Source organism: Wolffia australiana, chromosome 10 (genome assembly GCF_029677425.1).
Source record: "Wolffia australiana isolate 7733 chromosome 10, ASM2967742v1".
NCBI classification, from domain to species: Eukaryota; Viridiplantae; Streptophyta; class Magnoliopsida; order Alismatales; family Araceae; genus Wolffia; species Wolffia australiana.
The window spans coordinates 10,951,643-10,971,142 of record NC_135844.1 but is presented as its reverse complement, the minus strand read 5'-3'; the positions used below and the strand labels follow the sequence as shown (position 1 = coordinate 10,971,142).

The window sequence follows — 19,500 nt, the reverse complement described above, 5'->3', positions numbered from 1 at the left end:
CTGGGATAAAGAGGAGATGGGCGAGCTAAATTCATGCTCTTCCATACCCATTCGTTCATTTGCGCTTGCTGTTCTAGGGTTCATTCAAATTTGATCTTCAATTCTTCTTCCTCGCCGATTCTTTTTTGCTTTGATCCACGAGTGATGGTAGACTGCGGACTGACTGGATCTCAAATTTCAATCTCTCTCTCTGTAGAATTCTCGCATGAAGGAGAAGGAGGGGAAGAAGAATTCCCGCGGATCGGAGCATTGTCTTCAATTTGCCAAGAAATCAATTCTCTAGACGCAGCGAATTTGTTTTCATATGCTTTTTTTGTCAAATTCTGTTGGAAATTTGGTTTCTCGTGATTTGAATCAAGATTTATTTTAAGCAGTACAGTTCTCCGGCGGATGGATCTGTTGATGAACAGATTCATCTTTGATTGTTTTGCTTCTTAGTTTGATTCGTCCTAGGTTTGACGCCTTCTTTCCGCGTCGCCTTTTCTCTTGGTAGATCTGTGCCTTTTCTCTTGCGGTCGTCATGGATTTAGGCTGCTTCAGGATTCAATTTCTTGCTTCTTTAATTGGTGGGTCTCTTTGCAGAGCAGATTCTTGTGAGGATTGAATCGTTGACCCCCCGGTTCCCTCTTGGCCCATGCTGCAAGATCTAATGGAAAGAAAGAAGAACACGACGAATCTATTAGCCGCCGGACGGAAGAAGGTTTTTCTTGCCCCAATTCCCTTTCATGTTGCTTTTTCATTGTCCCAAGCATCAGTTTCTTGCTCTTTACGGATATTTCATGCTATTTTTCTCATTTTTTATCCTCATTTCTATTCAGTTGCAGCAATATAGGCAAAAGAAAGATCATAAATCTCCCATGGTTTGTCAAGCACCTTTGAAGATGTTGGTGCTAGAAATTACCTTGAGGAACGCCAAGCCCTCCAGAAGAAAGCAGAATCAATCAAATAAGGAGAAACACCTCATAATAACTTCTCCTACCTTTCCCAGACGACTGATGATGTACATCTGATTGAGATTCTGAAATCTCATCTTTATTTGAGCAGTGTCACAAAGGATTTTCTCCAGTCGCAGATTTCTGAGCTGGTCGATGAACGATAACTTAGTTCTGCTATTGAAATTTTACAGCCCCAAGATCTGGCCAAGGCGCATTACAATTGAACATTATTTTTTCTCCTATAGATGTGAACCTGCCTTTATTTTATTCTCTTTCATTTAACGCTTTTAGATATGCACCTATGTCGTTTGAGAATTTATTGAAAAACATATTTCAAATTTCCTATCTCGGTTGATACCGAAATTTTCAGGCAAGAAAAGCAAGTGAGTTGGCTGGATTCTGTGTTCCCCACAGATAAAAAACTCCAACGTAGGAGACTGAGTTCCCCACAGCCGGGCTGCATTCTCTGCCAGGTGAGACGAACAACTATATTGCACCATGCGTTTATTATTAATAAACAGAATTTCAATAAAGTTAAACATTATTATTGATTGGCAATTTGAATTTAAAATATGTTCTTGCTGGGTGAGAGCAGGGGACGGTGAAGGAGGCATTGAAATGACGGGGAGCATGCAGCTTATCAGCTTATCAGAGAGCTAATGACGGGGAGCATGCAGCTCGACCATGCCTGGAGGTTAACCCAGCACGGACCGGAGGTGGACTGCTTGGCTCAACCCTTCCCGCCCCCTTTGATGTGCCCCGGGCATTCAATGAGGCCATATCAATTTTGCCGACATCTCGCAAGCATGATGGATCACTTGTATCGAATTGTGAATGAGGACGTATCATTTTCGCAGACTTGTGAATTATATTCTGTTCTATGACTCAATTTTGAGGTCGCGAGGAACATAATGAAATATGTTTTATTGGAAGACAATTTCTTGGTTTATTGGAGAATACATACTATAAGTAGGCATGACACTGGCCGATTTAGTTCGTAAGAACCTATTGTTTTACTGTGAAAACATGGGCCACGACGAAGAAGAAGGGTGAACAGGAAGGACGAATAAGTACCGAAATGCATGGATTAATCAACGGCGATTCAGAACGGCGAACATGAACGAGAATTTTGTGGAATTGGATAACAAAGTTTGTATCATCAACCGAGAATTGAATCCTGTTCTACAAATATTTTTTTAGGGCGAGCGATTAATAAGCTTGAGCGCGTTGTGTTTCATAGCCGAATTGCAACTTCACCGGCGATGGTCTTCAACAATTGGCAGATATGTAGCTTCCTGAGATCCCTGCATGATTAGTGAAACAAGTTAATTGGTTAACATTCGGAAAAAAATGATGACACATGTAAACAAAGTTAGACATAAAATTGAAACTGTACCTGGCCTCCAGCTTCCATTTTTGGTTGGGTACATGTCTTCCGATTATGCCCAACTTGGTGGCAGAGGGAGCACGTCATGTGCAGGCCTCTCCTCGACAATCTATGTAATGTGGGTTCTTTCTCAGCGACGTCAATCCTCCTCTTCAGCTTGGGCCTTCCAGGTTGTCTCCTCACAAGAGGAGGGAATACATAGCTCCCATCAACTTCACTCCATAGGTTTTTTCCATTCATTGGCGGGATACCATAAGTGTAAGCTAGTTGGTATACGTCTTTCTTGAACCATTCACTGATAAAAATGACGGGGTCCTCCTTGACCCAATGAATGCAACATATAGCATGGGCTCATGGAATGCCCCTTAACTCCCAATATCTGCAACTACATGTTCTGTGAAGTACATCGACCACAAACCTGCTTCCCAAGTCTGTGACCTCGAATTGATACTTCCCTGCATGCCTAAGAGTGCATCTCCTGGACTTCTTCTTGTTCTCTTCGACCACCTCCCTTATCCGAGGGCATAACGTATCAGTTTTATTTGAAATTAACTCCCTTTTTTTTGCTACCCTCTACATTATTGCACCTCTGACTTCCTCCAACATGTCGATGATTGGCTTAGACCTGGCCTGCATGATGTAGTTGTTGAAGCACTCGCAAATGTTGTTCTCGATCACCTCACACCTTCTGTCCTCATTAATGTACGCCCTGCAAAACTTCTTTATACCTATATCTTGGAAGTCTTGCGCGGCTTGTGGGTTCACACTGCTCATCTCCCTCATCAGCCGTTGGAAATCTTCGTGCGTGGTGGCCTTCGCAGCTTTCCAGAATAAGTTCTTCAAAAATGTCGTGGAATGTCCTTTCTTCTTCCAACTCGCGTAGATATGCCGAGCACAATTCCTATGCTCCGCATTGGGCAATAAGGAGGACACTGCGTTCTCCAGTCCCTGCACAATGTTAGACGGTACACATCTATTAATGTACTACACGTGTCTAACAATAAGCGATAAGAGTCCAAAGAAATAAATTAAGTACCTTCTGCTGATCGCTAATAATCGTCCAGCCATTTCCGTCCACCATTCCTAGATCATTCATCAGTAGCTGAATAAACCACGTCCACGAAGATTGATTTTCACCTTCAACTACCGCCCAGGCGATGGGGAACATTTGATTATTCCCGTCCTTGCCGACAACACTCAATAGTTGGCCTTTCAGTTCGGTCTTCAAAAAACATCCGTCCATTCCAATGACTCGTCTACAGCCTTCAAGGAACCCTCTTGCTATCGAATCGAAACATATGTAGAGCCTCTTAAACCTAACCAAGGAATCTGGGGTCGCTCTATCAAGAACCAGCTCAAAAGTACCACGCCTATTTACCCTCTTTAACTCGGCAACATATGCGGGAAGCATGTGGTAATGGTCGTCCAATGTTCCTAGAAGCTTCGTGCGCGCCTCGGCTCTGGCTCTATAGCATGTTTGTTTTGAAATAGTGATTCCGAACATATCATTTATTTCCCGCATCATATCTGTCACCTTCATATCCAAATTCATTCGAATTTTCTCCAAGAAGTGTTTCGCAACCCAGTGATAATCAGCTTGGCTATTGCTCGGCGTCCTGCTGCACATATGAGTATCATTAAGCGTTTTCACAACAAACACCTCTCTCCTAGCATTCAAACTAGCATATATCCTCCACGGACAGTTTCCCTTGCAGACGACCTCCACTTTCCGGTCACCGGACCTCGGAAAAGTGATGTTGAATCCGTTCCAAATAGCGTGGTCCTTCACAGCTGCCCTAAATTGCGACGCCGATTCAAACTTCATGCCCACTTGAAATATAAAACTCTCATTGGGGCATCTCGGATCATACGTATTGCCCCTGTATCTGTACCTTCGATTTTCATCATCGTCATCGGTACCATCGGGGGTTAACATATCATCCTATGAATCGTCATACTCGCTATGATCTACCAATTCGTCATTCCATTCCTCACTGGAATATTCGTCTGGTGCACTTAAATACACGTCACTTTCCTCAACTTCCTTACAGATATCATATTCTGAGTCATCATCTCTATTATACTCAAAACCGAACACCTTGCACTCGTAATCGGCCCTGTTAAGTGACGGATGGTAAATAGTAATAGAACATGCATTAACACCATAAATTTTCGTCATGCAGGTTTTATAAAAAGACTATACAACCCACAGACATATTTATAACTCTGCAGAGAGTTCAACGCCAAAAAAAGTAAATTACCAATTTTAAAAATAATTTGAATCATCAACGCGAAGAGGGTTAGTATTGCGATGTGCAAATATATCTCAAATAACATTGGAAATTATTAAAAATTAAAATTATAAGACGTGCAGGAAAAATAGAGATAATAAAATCTTACATTACTTGAATCCAAGCGTCCACTGTCGAAGAAGAGAAGAACGCCTAAAAGTGCAAAAAATAGATGACTATGATGAGAAGAGGACAACTCTTCATATTTTTCATAACAGAAAGCAAAACAAATTCAAAATAAATTAAATAGGGATCACACTTCTTGTTCTCACCAATAAATATGAGAAAGAAACACCATATCCTCCGTGATCAATAGAGAAACACCAACATCTTTGTCATGAAAATAATCTTATTCATCCAAGAGATATAAAGAGAGAGAGAGAGAGAGAGAATAATGATACACATAATAAGAGAGAATTGCACGAGCGAACTCAAAACATTTATACCAAGCGAGAGAAAGGAAATGCGGGAGAGATAACTTATACGAATGCAAGAGAGAGAACGACACAAATTTAAAAAATAAACATGGTAAGATGAAAAGAAGAGAGAGAAAGTTAACTTTTACACCGAGTCAAAAAACGTAGCTCACCGTAAACATCATTTATGGCAGAGAGGAACTGAAATTTTGAAATGCCATTGTATGAGATGTTTAAACTGATAGAGAAAGTTACATGAGTGGAGTGTGAAAGTTCTACATGAAGGCAAAAGTAACAGTCATAAATAATCTTCAATGAAGAGAGAGAGAGACTAAAATTATCCAAATGTCATTGAACAAGATGTCAAAACTGATAGAGAATTTTAAATGAATGTAGTCTGCAAGTTTTACACGGAGACAAAAAACAACAGCCCAAGCGAATCTTCATTTAAGAGAGAGACTGCAATTTCCCAATGTCTTGTTAATCAAAAGAGCAGCTCAAGGAAATCTTCCTTTAAGAGAGAAAGAGATCGTAAAATTTTCAACTGTCATTAAACAAGATGTGAAAAATGAGAGAAAGCTGCAAGAATGGAGTTTGAAAGTTTTACATAGAGACAACCAAACAGCCCAAGGTAGTCTTCATTAAAGGGAGAGAGACTGCACAGCTTTCCAAATGTTACTGAACAGAATGCTAAAAATTAATAGCAGCCCTGGGTAATCTTTATTTAAGAGAGGGACAGAGATAAGAACTTTCAAAAGTCATTGAACAAGATCTTAAAATTGACAGAGAAAGTTACATATGGGCTTCAAGAGAAAGAGAGAAGATCATCGGTATTTTGAGAAGCAGTAATGCATGTCCATCTGGAGAGAGAAAGAAACCCACATGTAGCTAAAGAATGGTAAACCATGAAATCTAGAGGAGACACAGAAAGTTACATGAATCGAAGAGAGCAATAAAATATGGGCTTCAAGATAAAGATAGAAGATCATCGGTATTTTGAGAAGCAGTAATGTATGTCCATCTAGAGAGAGAGAGAAAGCAACCCACACGTAGCTAAAAAAGCAGTAAACCATGAAATCTAGAGAGAGATAGAGAAAGTTACACATAGCTAAAAAAGCAGTAAACCCTACCTCGTGGAACTCCCGTAGCCAGGAAGAAGCTCGCAACGATTCCCGTAGCCAAGAAGAAGCCCCTTCTCCCTCGCGCCCTTTCTTCCTCCTTCTCCACCGTCTCCTTCTCCTTCGTCACCTTTCTCAGCTCTCTCCCAGGTGACTCACATTGGGCGGGCTAAAATCTTTCTTTCTTCAAATCGCGCAGTGATGTGGAATCCACGTGGCTGCCACGTGGATTCCGCCTAGGTGGACTTCGCCGGAACTCCACCTGGCAGCCACGTAGACTCCACGTCACAGGCTGCGGACCAAATGGGACTTCGGGCTGTGTCGCGGCAAAAAAAAAGTAAGGGCTGTAACTCGAATTTTCGAAAAAGTTCGGGCCACACCGAGATATAACCCCTTTTTTGCAATGGCTTTTGTTACTTCTGTTGAGAAAAAAATTCACTGATTTAAATGCACATTTGAATCAGTAAAAATAAGTTTTTTAATAAATACGTTAATGAATTAGTCATCGGTAAATTAATCCGTCATTATTCTTGTTTTGTCTGTCATTTTTGTCATCCTTCATTCGTGACGAATGACGGATGACTAATAATGAATGACAGAAATTGAACCGTTCAGTCATCCATCTGTCGCTACAGACAATGACGGATGAAAAATTTAAATAGACGGATGAGGAGACATCATCCGTCCTCCAGCTCTTTGTGATATAAATATGCCATCATTAGGATAAGCATCCTACATGGTGAAGAATATATTGGTTTCCTGATAACCTAATATCAAACTCTGCCGCAAGAAATTCCTTGAGATAATTTTCTTCACAGTCTTGGTAAATCTATCAAACCACATTGAGGGAAACTACTTTAGACCATAGAGGGCCTTCTTCAATTTACCAACGATACCATCCTTAAGGCATGTTTATATCCTAGAGGCATGTTCATGTAAACTTCTTCTTATTCTAGTTCAACATGAAGGAAAGCATTCTTCATGTCATATTGTTGGATATTCCCAGTCCATATGAGCAATTAAGGCAAGAAAGATATGTACAATATCCCACTTGGTCACAAAAACTAAGATTTCAGAATAATTAATTCTGCATGAATGTGTAAAACCCTAAGCTACCAGCCAAGGTTTATAGCATTCCAGTTCTCCATCTACTCAATATTTAGGAGTATAGACCCATTTACGTATGATAGTTTTCTTGCATGGAGGTTGCGGCACTAGCTCCCATGTACTGATTTTCTTCAACACTGTTGTTTTCTCATCCAATGCTTGACTCCACTCATTGCTTTGAAGATCTTGCTCAAATAACTTAGCAACCTCAACTAAATCAACTCTGGAGGGAAATTTTTGGTAACCTTGACTTAAACCATCATAAGACATATTATTGGCAATGGGTAAAGAGGTCTTTGAGTTCAAATATGAGTCTCTTAACACAATGCAATGGGCCATTCAAGACCTTCCTCAATTGGTTGCTTCACCTCTCCAAACACCTGACACGTACACAACAAAAGTTGTTTCCTCAGTAGCCACTAGTGAATGTTCAGGACTCAGAGCTTGACATTGCCTAACATGTATATAAGTATCATCAGATTCATATTGGGAGTTCGCTCCATATTATTCATTTGTTTTGATACTTGTAACTGAATGGAAGATTCAATGGATCAACGGGGAATGACTGACTCACTGGTTGGCTTCTGAGAATTCTCACCTCCATATAATGATGCACATTTATCACATATCACACTAACAGAGATGAAGAAATGTATAATGGAGTGGTAATATCACCTACAACCCTTCTGAATGGATGATCACCCAAATGTCATCTCCCTTGTAGAATTTGAGGACATTGTGGTAATGTAACAATGTCCTAGCAGTTAGCACAACATGGCAGATACTTCTCTCGGTGAGCTCATTTTCTTGAGGTTTTCTCACGTACGACAACTCATGAATGAAACCCCTCCACTCTAAACAATGAGACACCATTATTAAAGCAGTCTGAAGCATTATTAGATCTGATTTTTTTCCGATAACCCCAACTTAGTCTAAATCATCTCACAAAATTTCTTCAATATTTGACTGAATTCTAGCTGTCTTTAATAAGTCACTGATAACACTCTAAATTCGGTCTTTATCTCATGCTATTAGTACAATTTTATGCATTTGAGGAGCTTAAAATGGGGTTGTTATCATCTATTTACAGGAAAATATGGTTTTCAAGTGATTTCTGATTTTTCCCTATTTTTCAGTTAATTCTATGAATTTTAAGGGATTTATTTGATCTTGAAATAATTATTTTTGAATGAAAATGGCAAGTTTAATATTTAATTTTGAGATTTATCAGTACAGGATGAGTCCGTGAATTTTCTAGAAATTTCTAAGATTTTTTAGGAATTTCCAAGATTTTTCTGAGATTTATTTGAAGAAGAAATGCAATTTTTCTAAGAAAAAAGAAATATTTATAAGAGAAAAATGAGTATTTAGATTATTTTTTATTTTTAAAGGGCTTTTGTAAATTTTCATTACAATGAGGCCCTCAAAAACAGCTCTTGGTCGTGGTTGGAGGCATAAAGATGTCATTTAATTTTTTCTAGGGTTTTATTGCAAATGATTTAATATTTGTTTTAATGTTTTAGGAAAAAAACCAGAGGAGAGAGTGCGCAAAGGGTATATACGCAATTACCTATGGGTGGCGTCATACAGCAATGCCAGTTTTTAGGAGGGACCTTCTTATAAAAATGCAAGGAAGCCTTCGGCCGACTGACGTGGCCTCAGCGTGGCCGTCGGATGATAATCTTACGGTGCTTGATGAGGACCAGCGCTGGGACGTAAAGTCACCGCCCGCACAGCGCGTACAATGCGCGTGCATGGGTGGTGACGTGGCGAATCATGAGTGGAGAGAGTGATGAAGAAAAGCACATGTACGTGCGTATCAAAAAACGCGACGTGTATTCAAAACGCGACGTTTGAAATTTCCTTTTGTTCTTATTTTTGCCATGGGGTACGTGGCGCAACGAGGACGCGCCCGCTTGGAGAAGTTGAAGAGTCGTCGGCCAATCAGCGGAAGACTCCTCAGCGTGCGGGTTAAAAAAAATAATATTAATAAATGGATTTAAATCCAATGGCTAATATTGGTTTAAATTCATTTATTCATATCTTTTGATCCAGAAGTCTGATGGAGATGAATTTTTATGGATTTACTCGTATTGATCCCCTCTCTCTATCTGTTGGATCATTGCAATCAGGCCTACATTGATGGATAAAAATTTATTACTAATTAGGGGTAAAATGGTAATTTTTACCATTGTACCTAGGTATAAAAGCCAAAAATCGAGAGGAGTGGGTCATTCTTGATGGTTCTCTATCACAGCTGCAAGACAGAGAGGAGCCCCAGCCTGGGTCAACCTGTTTGGTACATTTCCCTTCATTGTATTTGAATTTTGGTGCATTTTGGATGTTGTTAGTTGAATTTCTTAATCTTTCTTCTTGATTCTGGTCTGAACCTCTAAATCACTTGGCTTGAGTGGCATGTACAAGCCCTGATTAGGATTGAGAGGAGAATTTGAGAGATTTAACTAGGTATCCAAGTGCATTCCCAAAGAAAACTCTAAAAAAAACTTTAAATTCTAGGGTATTAAAATTTATTTTTATTTATTTATTATCTAATAGTGTAGTTAGTTCTGAATTATCAAATCTACAAAAACCAACCAACAAACTCAAAACTTTCTTCTTAATCCGTCTAAATTGAATTCCTTGATCTTTTCATTGGATCAATTAATTCAACTTAGAGTTCCCTAATTTCTTCTACTCTTCTCATCTCTTCTACCTCCCCCTCTAAATTCCTTGTCTAATTAGGTTAATTTGATTTTCATTGAAGATCAAGTTAATCCTAATTATCAAAAAATTATCGAATCGACCGCTTTACTAGCCTCCCTTGGACGATACCTCTACTCATCATTGTGCATCTTAAGTGAGGTTTTATAAATTTTATTGTATAAGCTAAAATTGACAACGACAAGGGTTTAAAATTGCATAAAATTTACCCCTATTTTTGGCTTATCAGTCAGCCCGTGTCTAACATTTAGAATCGTAAATATAAATAATATAATAGTGTGCACCTATGAGACTAGAGACATGTCTAGGCTCGCAAAACATCACTATGCACACAATAAAATGGAATTTGAGTAGGTTCACTAATATGGCCAAAAACATCTCTCTTGTTTTGGTTAGTTGATATCCCCATTGAACAAAGAGGGAAAAGAAATGGTGTCCCCATTGATCATGATGTACAAAAATTCTCTCCCACCTGCTCTTCTGATTCCCTTGGCTCTAGACACTACTCTCTACTGATCTCTCTCCTCTAGAAGCATCAATACTTTGCCACCTCTAATTTGTGTAGTCTACTTCCCCACCTTTTCATATAGAAATCATCCATCGTAATTCAGAATGACTGAGCATCTAGTATTAGAAACTAACTTCTGAGAGCAAAGTAGCATGGCTTTCAACTTTGGGATAAAACATTTATAATGACTCTTCTTCATTCTCATTTATTCCCATACCTGCCACCTGAAGAAGTCATCCGCCAATAGTGATAACCTTTCTCTGACCATGGCTTCTTATGTAATTGATAAATTTATCGTTGTAGAAGGTCATATGGTCGGTGGCCCCAATATCTACTTTCCAAGACCATTTTGGAACAATATTAGGATGGAGAACTTCATTATTGAGCATTCCCATTAGTTTCGCCATGTCTTCTTTGTGCTTATTTAAGTTGGCTGGTTGAAGTGTATTATTGCTTCCCTTAGGACATATTTGATATTTTCCCCTTCAGCTCTTAGAGTTTGGGCAACACAAGCATTTTTCTATTTCCCTTAGAACAAGTCTCCATAGCATACTAACTGCTTTTCCAGTGAGTAAAATATGGGCTATCTCTTAGATCCTTGTTCCCACCACTCGAGTCAGATCTGTTGGCAAGATAATAATTCCTTCCGCTCTCCTTTTGTTCTTTTTATTGGCAGAGGAGCTCTCTCGAAGAACAAAACTGAGGAGTCAAGCCTCTTAGCAGTAGAGTGGACCTTTAGTGTGCTTTCCTTCTCCATGATAACATGGATGGCTTCATCTAAAGTTGGTAATTTCTCCTCATGAAAGATCTAGTTCCACACATTAGCATACGCTGGATTCACACTTACCAGAAACATAAGCATTTGGTATCTAACAACATGACACCTATCTACCCATCAGGAGACTAGGTGTGCCAATAGAGATTCAATTCATGCCAAAGTGCCATGAACTCACATCTATATTCCGTAATAGACTGGTTTCCTTGTTCCATTTTTTAATCTCAATCAATGAGAACTTAAACCCTCTAGATATCAGTCCTCTTGGAACAATGTGTAGATCTGATTCCACATTTCCTTCACAATATCTGTATGGAGAAAGTTGTAATACATCTCAAGGGCTAGATGAAGGCTCCCTTGTGTCCCTTATGTCCCTTGTCTACCACGAGGCCGTTCACTATATTTTTGCTCAAACACTTAACCTTTAGTGTCTGCATAACAAACTTCTGTCATAGATAGAAATTTGTATATGAGAATTTAACTTTGGTAGGTACTTGAGGCAACAGATATAGGATCTTCATAGAGGCAGGCTTATCTCCATACTCTTGTCTATCCACAATTACTCTAATGCCCAATGCATCATCTTGCTCCATCTTAGAGATTCAACGAATGACATTGGGTGCAGGTAGACAGTGATCGATAACACAAGGAAGACACAAGTTGATCCAGAGTCATACATACCATGGCTCTAATACCATGCCATTTATGTTGGAACAAAACAACCCAGCAGCTAGATGATGACATGCATTTTTAGTACCTTCATTTGACCATAGTTACATGTTTATTTGCATTAATTTAACTATATATGCATGTTATCAAGCTTAAAATGATTAAATTTATGTTTAGAATGATATTATGAATTTTTGGCTTTTTTGTTTTTGAGATTTTTCTGACAACTGATTTTGAAAGAATATAATTTTCTGAGTGAGAATATGATTTTTCTTGAATTCCGACGTTAAATTTGTAAAGATATGATTTTTCTAAGTTGAAATATATATTAATTTTTACTTTTTAACCTTTATTTTGTTAAAATTGAAATTTTGAATATATTTGAAGTCCTTTATTTCACGACGCCACATGTCAATGTTCAATTGGTTGAACGACAACAAATCAGGATTAAGTATAATGATTGCTGAAAATTAAGTATAACGACAACAAAGCCGTTATGGCATCGCGACTAGTGATGCCATACTGCCATTTAAAATTAAAGAATCATTTTTCTTTATTTTTTCTGGCATGGAGACGTGGATCGATCAAACAAAAGAGACTTCTTATTTTTCAATAAATGCTGAATATTAAAAAATTGGCAAAAGCAAGGTCAAAAAAGTGTGGTGGCACATGTGGCGCGCGCATGTACCATCACAATTATTACATAAACAAGAAGAAAACAAAAAAAACTGAAGTGATATTTAGAAACACATGCCACGTTAGACTAACATGGGAATCTTCCCCTTTTTCTCTGTCATAAATGACGATCATTAGTGCATCATTCACTTAAAACAATAAAAGAGGAGAATATTCCATGACGTGGCATGGCAACGCGACACCACGTCATGGAATTATCAATTACAAAACGAATAAAGTAAACAATGGTTTTTGTCTTTTCCCACTTGTAAGTACACATGTCCAATTTGAAAGATGCGAGTGCAGAAGACAATGCAACACAGAATATTACTGACTTGACAGTTCACTTGAAATGGAAAAAGAGGAATTGTCAATGCTGCTGACAAGGAGAGAAAAAATGAAGGGCTAGGATTGGTCAAATTTTAAACCATGATATCTGATGATCCATAGGTCTGATTGAGTTGAAATTTTCAAGGTTACTTCGTCTCCCCCTCCTTTTTCCTCACAGATCGTCTGATCTATAAACAGGGCCTGGATCATCATGAAATTCATCTTAAACTTGCTTCCCACTCATGTAGGCTGATTGAAAGATAGTATGTTTTGAGAACCATCAAGTGTGTTCTTTGGGCCTTGGGTTTGGGTATATGGGAAGAAGCATTGAGAAAAGGGTGAGTTTGCCGGCATTTATGAATCGCTGTGATCCCAACAGAATGTAAGTATCTAAGGTAAGTGTCTTCGGCTTACACAACTCTTCCCCAACATCATAGATAGCTTAATTAGATTCTACTATCATCGTTTCACTGTCACACTATCTCTTTACGTCTTCGCAATCTTGTCTCTGTATCATCATGCCATTCACACACTCGATTACAATCATATTCAACATGTTCTCTACTTCGCTCACGTAACAGTTTGTGTCATTATAATTTTCATTTTTTATTTTCTTTGCTAAATTCAAGTTTATAATATAACTAATTACAACCTTTGATTCAAAATCACTATTTCACCTATTATCTTTTTGTCTTTATCCCTCCTCATATTGATAATCACCTTAGTAAGGAACTTAAATCCTTAATCACTGTTCCTTGTGGAGACGATCCATAATGATCACTAGCTTAATATTCCTAAGTATGCACTAGTATATATTTATTGAATAATCTCAATTACCCACGACAAGTTAAAACTCTAAAATTTAGATTATCACTAGACTACTGATGTAGGTTTTCAAAAAGAAAAATACAGCCTTAATTTGCACTCGGAGTCAAGGGTTTAAATACCCATGAAGTACTTTAGCAGGCTTAAGCCCAAGCCCAAGCAAAGAGTAGGCCTGAGCCCAGTTCCAAGCCTAGCCCCGATTTAAGTAACTCAATTAACAAAAAGAAGTCACTTAAGCATTCAAACAAAACATTTAGTAAGGGCTCTATTTAACATAACTCAAATCTTTATCAATATTCTGATTTTGTGTTGATATCAATGTCTTCTCATATGAATTTTTTGGTTGTTTAATCTTCCAACCAAAGGTTAGGGCTGGGAGCCACTAATCTTCCAATTGTTCTATGGCCTCTCAGCAAGAGCTTTGACATTTGCATCTTTTTATGATATTGGAAGAGCAACGAGAGGAAGCATAACTTATCCCAAAATGCCTAGCTTAAAATCTTATAAGCCCAAATGCCCTCATATTCAACATAAACATTTCGTTTGCACATTATTACTTAGTATCTGATTACTTAGGATTAATGTAGATCACACGTAGCATATCTCTTGACTACCATTTGAATTAAATGGTCATTTATGTAATTTTGCTAGTTGGGCCGACAGTTACTGATGGTGTTCATGTATCAGGCGCTGCAGAGCTTGTTGTCCAGAAAAATCAACGGCTGAGATTGACCCAACACCTATGGCCATATATCGGTCCCCAAGTCAGCCTGTTCTCAAACAGCCAAGAAATAACTGTCACCTGGCACAAGAGAGAGAGATGCTATGTAAGAACAAGTGAATCAGCATTGTCGCCACGAGATAGGGGGAAGGGAGTGAGAGAAAGACGTGCCTGTTTCTTGGCATTCTGATACCTTAATGTTCTTCCAAGTAGAGAGAGAGAGAGAGAAAGAAAGTGAGGATTGTGTCTCTCTAATCCATCCCTTCTCTCTCTAGATCTATCTCCACCTTTTGCAGTGCAGATCTATGAGGGCTAGACTTTCTCTCTCCAAAAGTCATCTGGAATCGGTGAAGAAGGATGGGCCTGAGGTCATCCAATCGTAGTTCAGCTCACCCGGTCTCGCAAATTTCTGCCTGGATGTACACAAATTTAGAAATACTTAGCTAAAACTGGCTCTATATGGCTGGAAAATTCTTGGTTTGTCATAAAAATGATGCAAAATAAGTGAACACAATCGAGGAAATAAAGTTTATACAGTAAATGGAAAAACACATTCTCACAATGGAGTAGTGAGAAAAGACTGAATAAAGAACAATGAAAGATGAAGATAAAGTAAAAATAAATTAGGATAGAACGACGGAAAAAAGTTTCTCGTCATTTCTCATTCAAGTTAATATTTTCCAAGTCATGTGACTCAGCAAAACCTTTGAGGGAGAAGACTTATTTAGAAACATACCATTCCTGGTCAACAAGCATGGCTTTAGTTAGGCCAAATTCTTTAAGTTCCTCGTGACTGTGGTGAACTAGTAAACTGTACCTGCATAACCAATTGCACTTTGTCAACATCAATCAGGAAATCTTCTCTTTCGGCTGCAAATAAGCAAGAATGTCAATTTTTTTTTAAGAAAAAACAAGAATGTCGATAACTTGTTTTCATATAATTATACACCAAAATGAATAAAGACAATCTAAAACGGATTAGTGATCTGATACGGTCCCTGTAAGGATGTATGAAAGAAGAAAGAGAAGAGGACAGAAAGATAGGGGCCAGCTGGCGCTGAGCTGGCAAAATAACTAACAGTTTCTTGAATAATAGTTTAGAAAGGAAATAAAGAAAGCGGAGGTTATAAATAAAGGTGACGGGAAGGAGAAGGAGATGGAGGTTTTGAGCTTTTCTGGAGCGCGTATTCTGGGGCTAGGGTTTCTGCCCAGGGTTGTGGCTAGAGAGAAGCTTGGAGGTGACGTCTGTTGTTCTTGCAAGACGAGGATCATAAGCGAGGGCGGTCTGTAAGTCAATTTACAGATTTCTTTTACCAACTCCTTATAGAGCGTATCATGATCTTCCTAATTTTATAAATACTGCTAATTCATTTTTCACAGATCTTACCTCACCGAAGCTAATTGATAAATGTCACAAAATACACGACACTGACGACAACAGAACCAACGTTGCTTTTTGTCAACCTCAAAACAATAGGGATTGACCAATGCAAAAAATAAAGCAAATTGGAGAAATATAGGACGGGGATCATAATCACATATGTAGATGAATCACCTTCCACCTGACCCTGTCTGCATCACCATCATCCCCCCATTTTCAAAATTGTTGAGACCTTCAAATTGCTCAACAGTCCACTTGTACCACCTCATCAGAAACACCCGGAGAGTTAATCCATGGGAGACAATGACCAAGTTCATGTTCGGGGTCCTCTCACTCGGTGGTTGAAAGCGCCCGATGTCTATATCTGCCCGAAGAGTCTCCCGAAACCCTGAAACAAACGGTTATGATTTACTGAATAAATTTGCAAATAAATTTACATTTTGGGGTCAAAGAACACCTGTGATTCTATCATAAACATCTGCCGCCGATTCGCCATTAGGAAATCTGTAGAAAAATCGACCATATCTAAGCCGAATGGCCTTCTCAGCCCGCATCTTCTCCCTGTCCTGGAAGTTCCCTGGAGCAGATAATCGCTTCAGATAGAAAGTATCAGGAAACGAATTCATTGAATTCTGCTCTGAAATCCAACATTACTGGCGGTGATTATTCAAAAGTAGAGATCTCCACAGGGGATAATTCCAAAATAAACAGGAGGCAGCAATAAAGGGGTTCAGCGATGAAGAAAGAGATGACCAAAGATGATGCTATGGTACAAATAAATTTTTGCCGAAATGTTGTTTCATTTTAAGACGATGGGCCAACGAAGAAGTCAGACTTTCCTGAAATTCAATTATAGAGATCTCCCCATGGAAGAACTCCAAAAATAACATGGAGACAGCAGTAAAAGGTTCCATTTGGGTCAGAGATGATCAAAGTTGATGAAATGGTATACACAAATTTTGATCGAAATCATTTTTCATTTAAAGACATTGTACGATAGAAGACATAGTTTCCAGAAATCTTCCCCGCGAAGAATCCCTAAATAACTGGGAGACAACGACGGCATCTTGATCTTACGGCGAAATCAAAGCGTGTTACAAAAAAAAGAAAAAACCAATTTCGAGAAGAAATATGGGTTCCACACAATCAATTACCAAAATCCTGCTCGCGCAGTCGCGGCTCCTCCCTGACCCCAGCGATTCTCTCGTCCTCAAAAGCCCTGCCGATCCCACGAAGCGTCTCGAGAGTGCGCTTGTATGGCGAAACATAGAAGTAAACCTTCCAGTCGTCGGCGCCATCGCTGAGGATCAGGTCGCGGATCCGACGGCCACAGAGCTCCGCATCCTCCCACCCCTTGGGCGTGATCCCGATCCTAGGGTCAGGAACGCGCGTGTACATGCTCTCGTCGAGGTTTCCTTGGCTCTGGCCATGGCGGACGAGGATGATCCGGCGAGGCCGAGGGACGGGAGGGCCAACAATGGGCCTCATCTCGGGGAAGAGATTGAGCATGGCAGAAGCGTCGCTGACGGGCCTGCGAGGGCGGGGCCTTCCGAGAGTGTCTTCGCAGCACCGCGGGCTGAGAACGCCCCTCTGAAGACGCAGCGCTCCCCCCGCCATCGCCATAGCCGGAAGCTCGAGCTCTAATGCCGTTGATAGATAATGGCCGGTTTATATAATGTTTCAGGCTTCTGGACGGATGACGGATGACGGATGACGGATGACGGATGACGGATGACGGATGACGGATGACGGATGACGGAGTGGAATAAGGGAACAGCACGTGTGACGTCTAGGGTTCACCCGTCCCGATACCAGTATCCGCGGTAGTGGGACGGATGCTGTACTGGATACCGAAAATCAAATTTTAACTATCCATTTTTTCCAAAATCCGGAAATCGGAAATCGGTTGCTACAGTTACGGTATCCGATATCGGTATCTGTTTCGATATCGTCATCTGCCTCCATCTCTAGAGGAGGATGGTGATATCGCATATCAGATGTGGATATCAGATTTCGATATTCAACTTAGAGAGGTTATATAAAAATATATTTAATACATCACTATGCAGCCGTTCAAATGGATCAATGTGTGCATGGGGCATTCGGAGAGCTATTTGATTTATAAAGTGGCCCTTTTAATATATAAAGCTAAATCTTTTTTTTTGCTATATGGGATAACAGGATTTTGAGTTTAACAGCAAAAACCAAATCCTTTTCTCCCATATGGAAGAAAATTTTTAGCTGTATTTATTGGACGAGGAACTAATATACTAAATATATTACATATATAACAGCCTTAAAATATAGTTACTGTTTGGTTAAAAATAGTAATATATGATTTAATATGTATTCTACCTCAGTAAATACATATAGTGCAAGACTTTTAATTTCTTCCTCATGGAATAACAGGATTCGGAGTTTGATCTTAAACTCCGAATCTTGTTATCCCATATGGAAGAAAACAAAAAGATTTAGTCGTATATATGTTAGTCGAGGTGGAAAATACATCAAAAGTGTACTGCGATGATGTACTCAAACCATCATATGTGATGATAAATATCAATTTATAATGTCGATACTGGATACCAATATCTGGATACTGGTTCCGATATCCGGATATCGATATCCGATATCCGGTATCTAATTTCCATTTTGTCCTTGCCCCACCGATATCTGTTTTCGATATCCGTTTAGGCCTAAAGGACAGATATCGACCGATATCAGACACCATCCCAGTTTTTTTCCGGATACTGGATATCGATTGTCCAATAAAGGATATCGGACGGATATCGGTTGAATAATCATTAGTGACGCCCAAGACGTGACAGGACAGATGACGACCTGTGAAGGATGGTGACATGATGAAGGATTTGTCATGTCATCGCTCCATCACACGTCCAAGGATTTTAGAAAAATCTGTCACTTTTACGTCAACGCCGCCATATGTGACTAGAAAAACAACCCTGTTTCAGGCAGGAATACTGTTTATATGGAGGTGAGAGAATCAAAGGAGCATATCTCCAATTATTTTTGGACGACGTCCTTTTGCGCACACAACTTAATGTGGGGAGTTTTCTGCAAAAAGCCAAGAAATTGAGTTAGCGACGCCACGTGGTGAAATCTGGACTGTCGGAAAGCTAAAATATAATGATTTTAAAGCTTTTTTTGCCATTTTTAAAGGTCATAAAAACGGTCATGGCTGTCTGATGCTGGACGTCATCACGCACGTCGTTCCTTGGGTACCAATACAAGGCTCTGATATCAAGATGATGCCTAAGGGAAGTAACTACGTGATGCGGTGTCCTCGATGGGGAGTACCTACAGGTCCCAACTTGTCGGGTTTCGCCGAGCTCTGAGATCCAGGGCGGGTGACCAGTGACGGTGACGGTGACCTTCTGATCCTCATCAGAGCGACGACGGTGACTACGACGTCAAACAGAATAATTTCGTTGACGCTCGCACATAACAAACAAGCTCGATCCATACTTGTGATTTCACTCTGTGTAGTTCTAGATGTTTAACCTCTCACCTAATATAACCCGAGCACGTCAAAATTATACTAAAAGTGATAATATAACTGGCGAGCAAGGGGAGCGACATACCTTGTCGGTGGTGTCGTACATCGTCAAATGTTTGTCGAT

The 19,500-nt window shown here is 39.5% G+C and overlaps 1 protein-coding gene across 2 annotated transcripts; it reads right to left on the bottom strand.

Annotated features, from left to right (window-relative positions):
• Positions 1-14,359: 14,359 nt before the first annotated feature.
• On the bottom strand, positions 14,360-17,514 carry LOC144708806 (phosphoglycerate mutase-like protein AT74H). 2 transcript variants are annotated; one of them, XM_078582242.1, is made up of 6 exons: positions 17,014-17,514; positions 16,317-16,436; positions 16,034-16,247; positions 15,215-15,295; positions 14,650-14,891; positions 14,360-14,559 (listed from the first exon to the last, which is right to left on the bottom strand). In XM_078582242.1, the coding sequence occupies exons 1-5, from the start codon at positions 17,480-17,482 to the stop codon at positions 14,813-14,815; spliced, it is 963 nt and encodes a 320-aa protein (XP_078438368.1). In that variant the 5' UTR covers positions 17,483-17,514; the 3' UTR covers positions 14,360-14,559; positions 14,650-14,812. The 2 variants fall into 2 exon arrangements, with proteins under 2 accessions (XP_078438368.1, XP_078438369.1); XM_078582243.1 differs by having other exon boundaries at positions 14,672-14,891.
• Between the last annotated feature and the right edge of the window lie 1,986 nt (positions 17,515-19,500).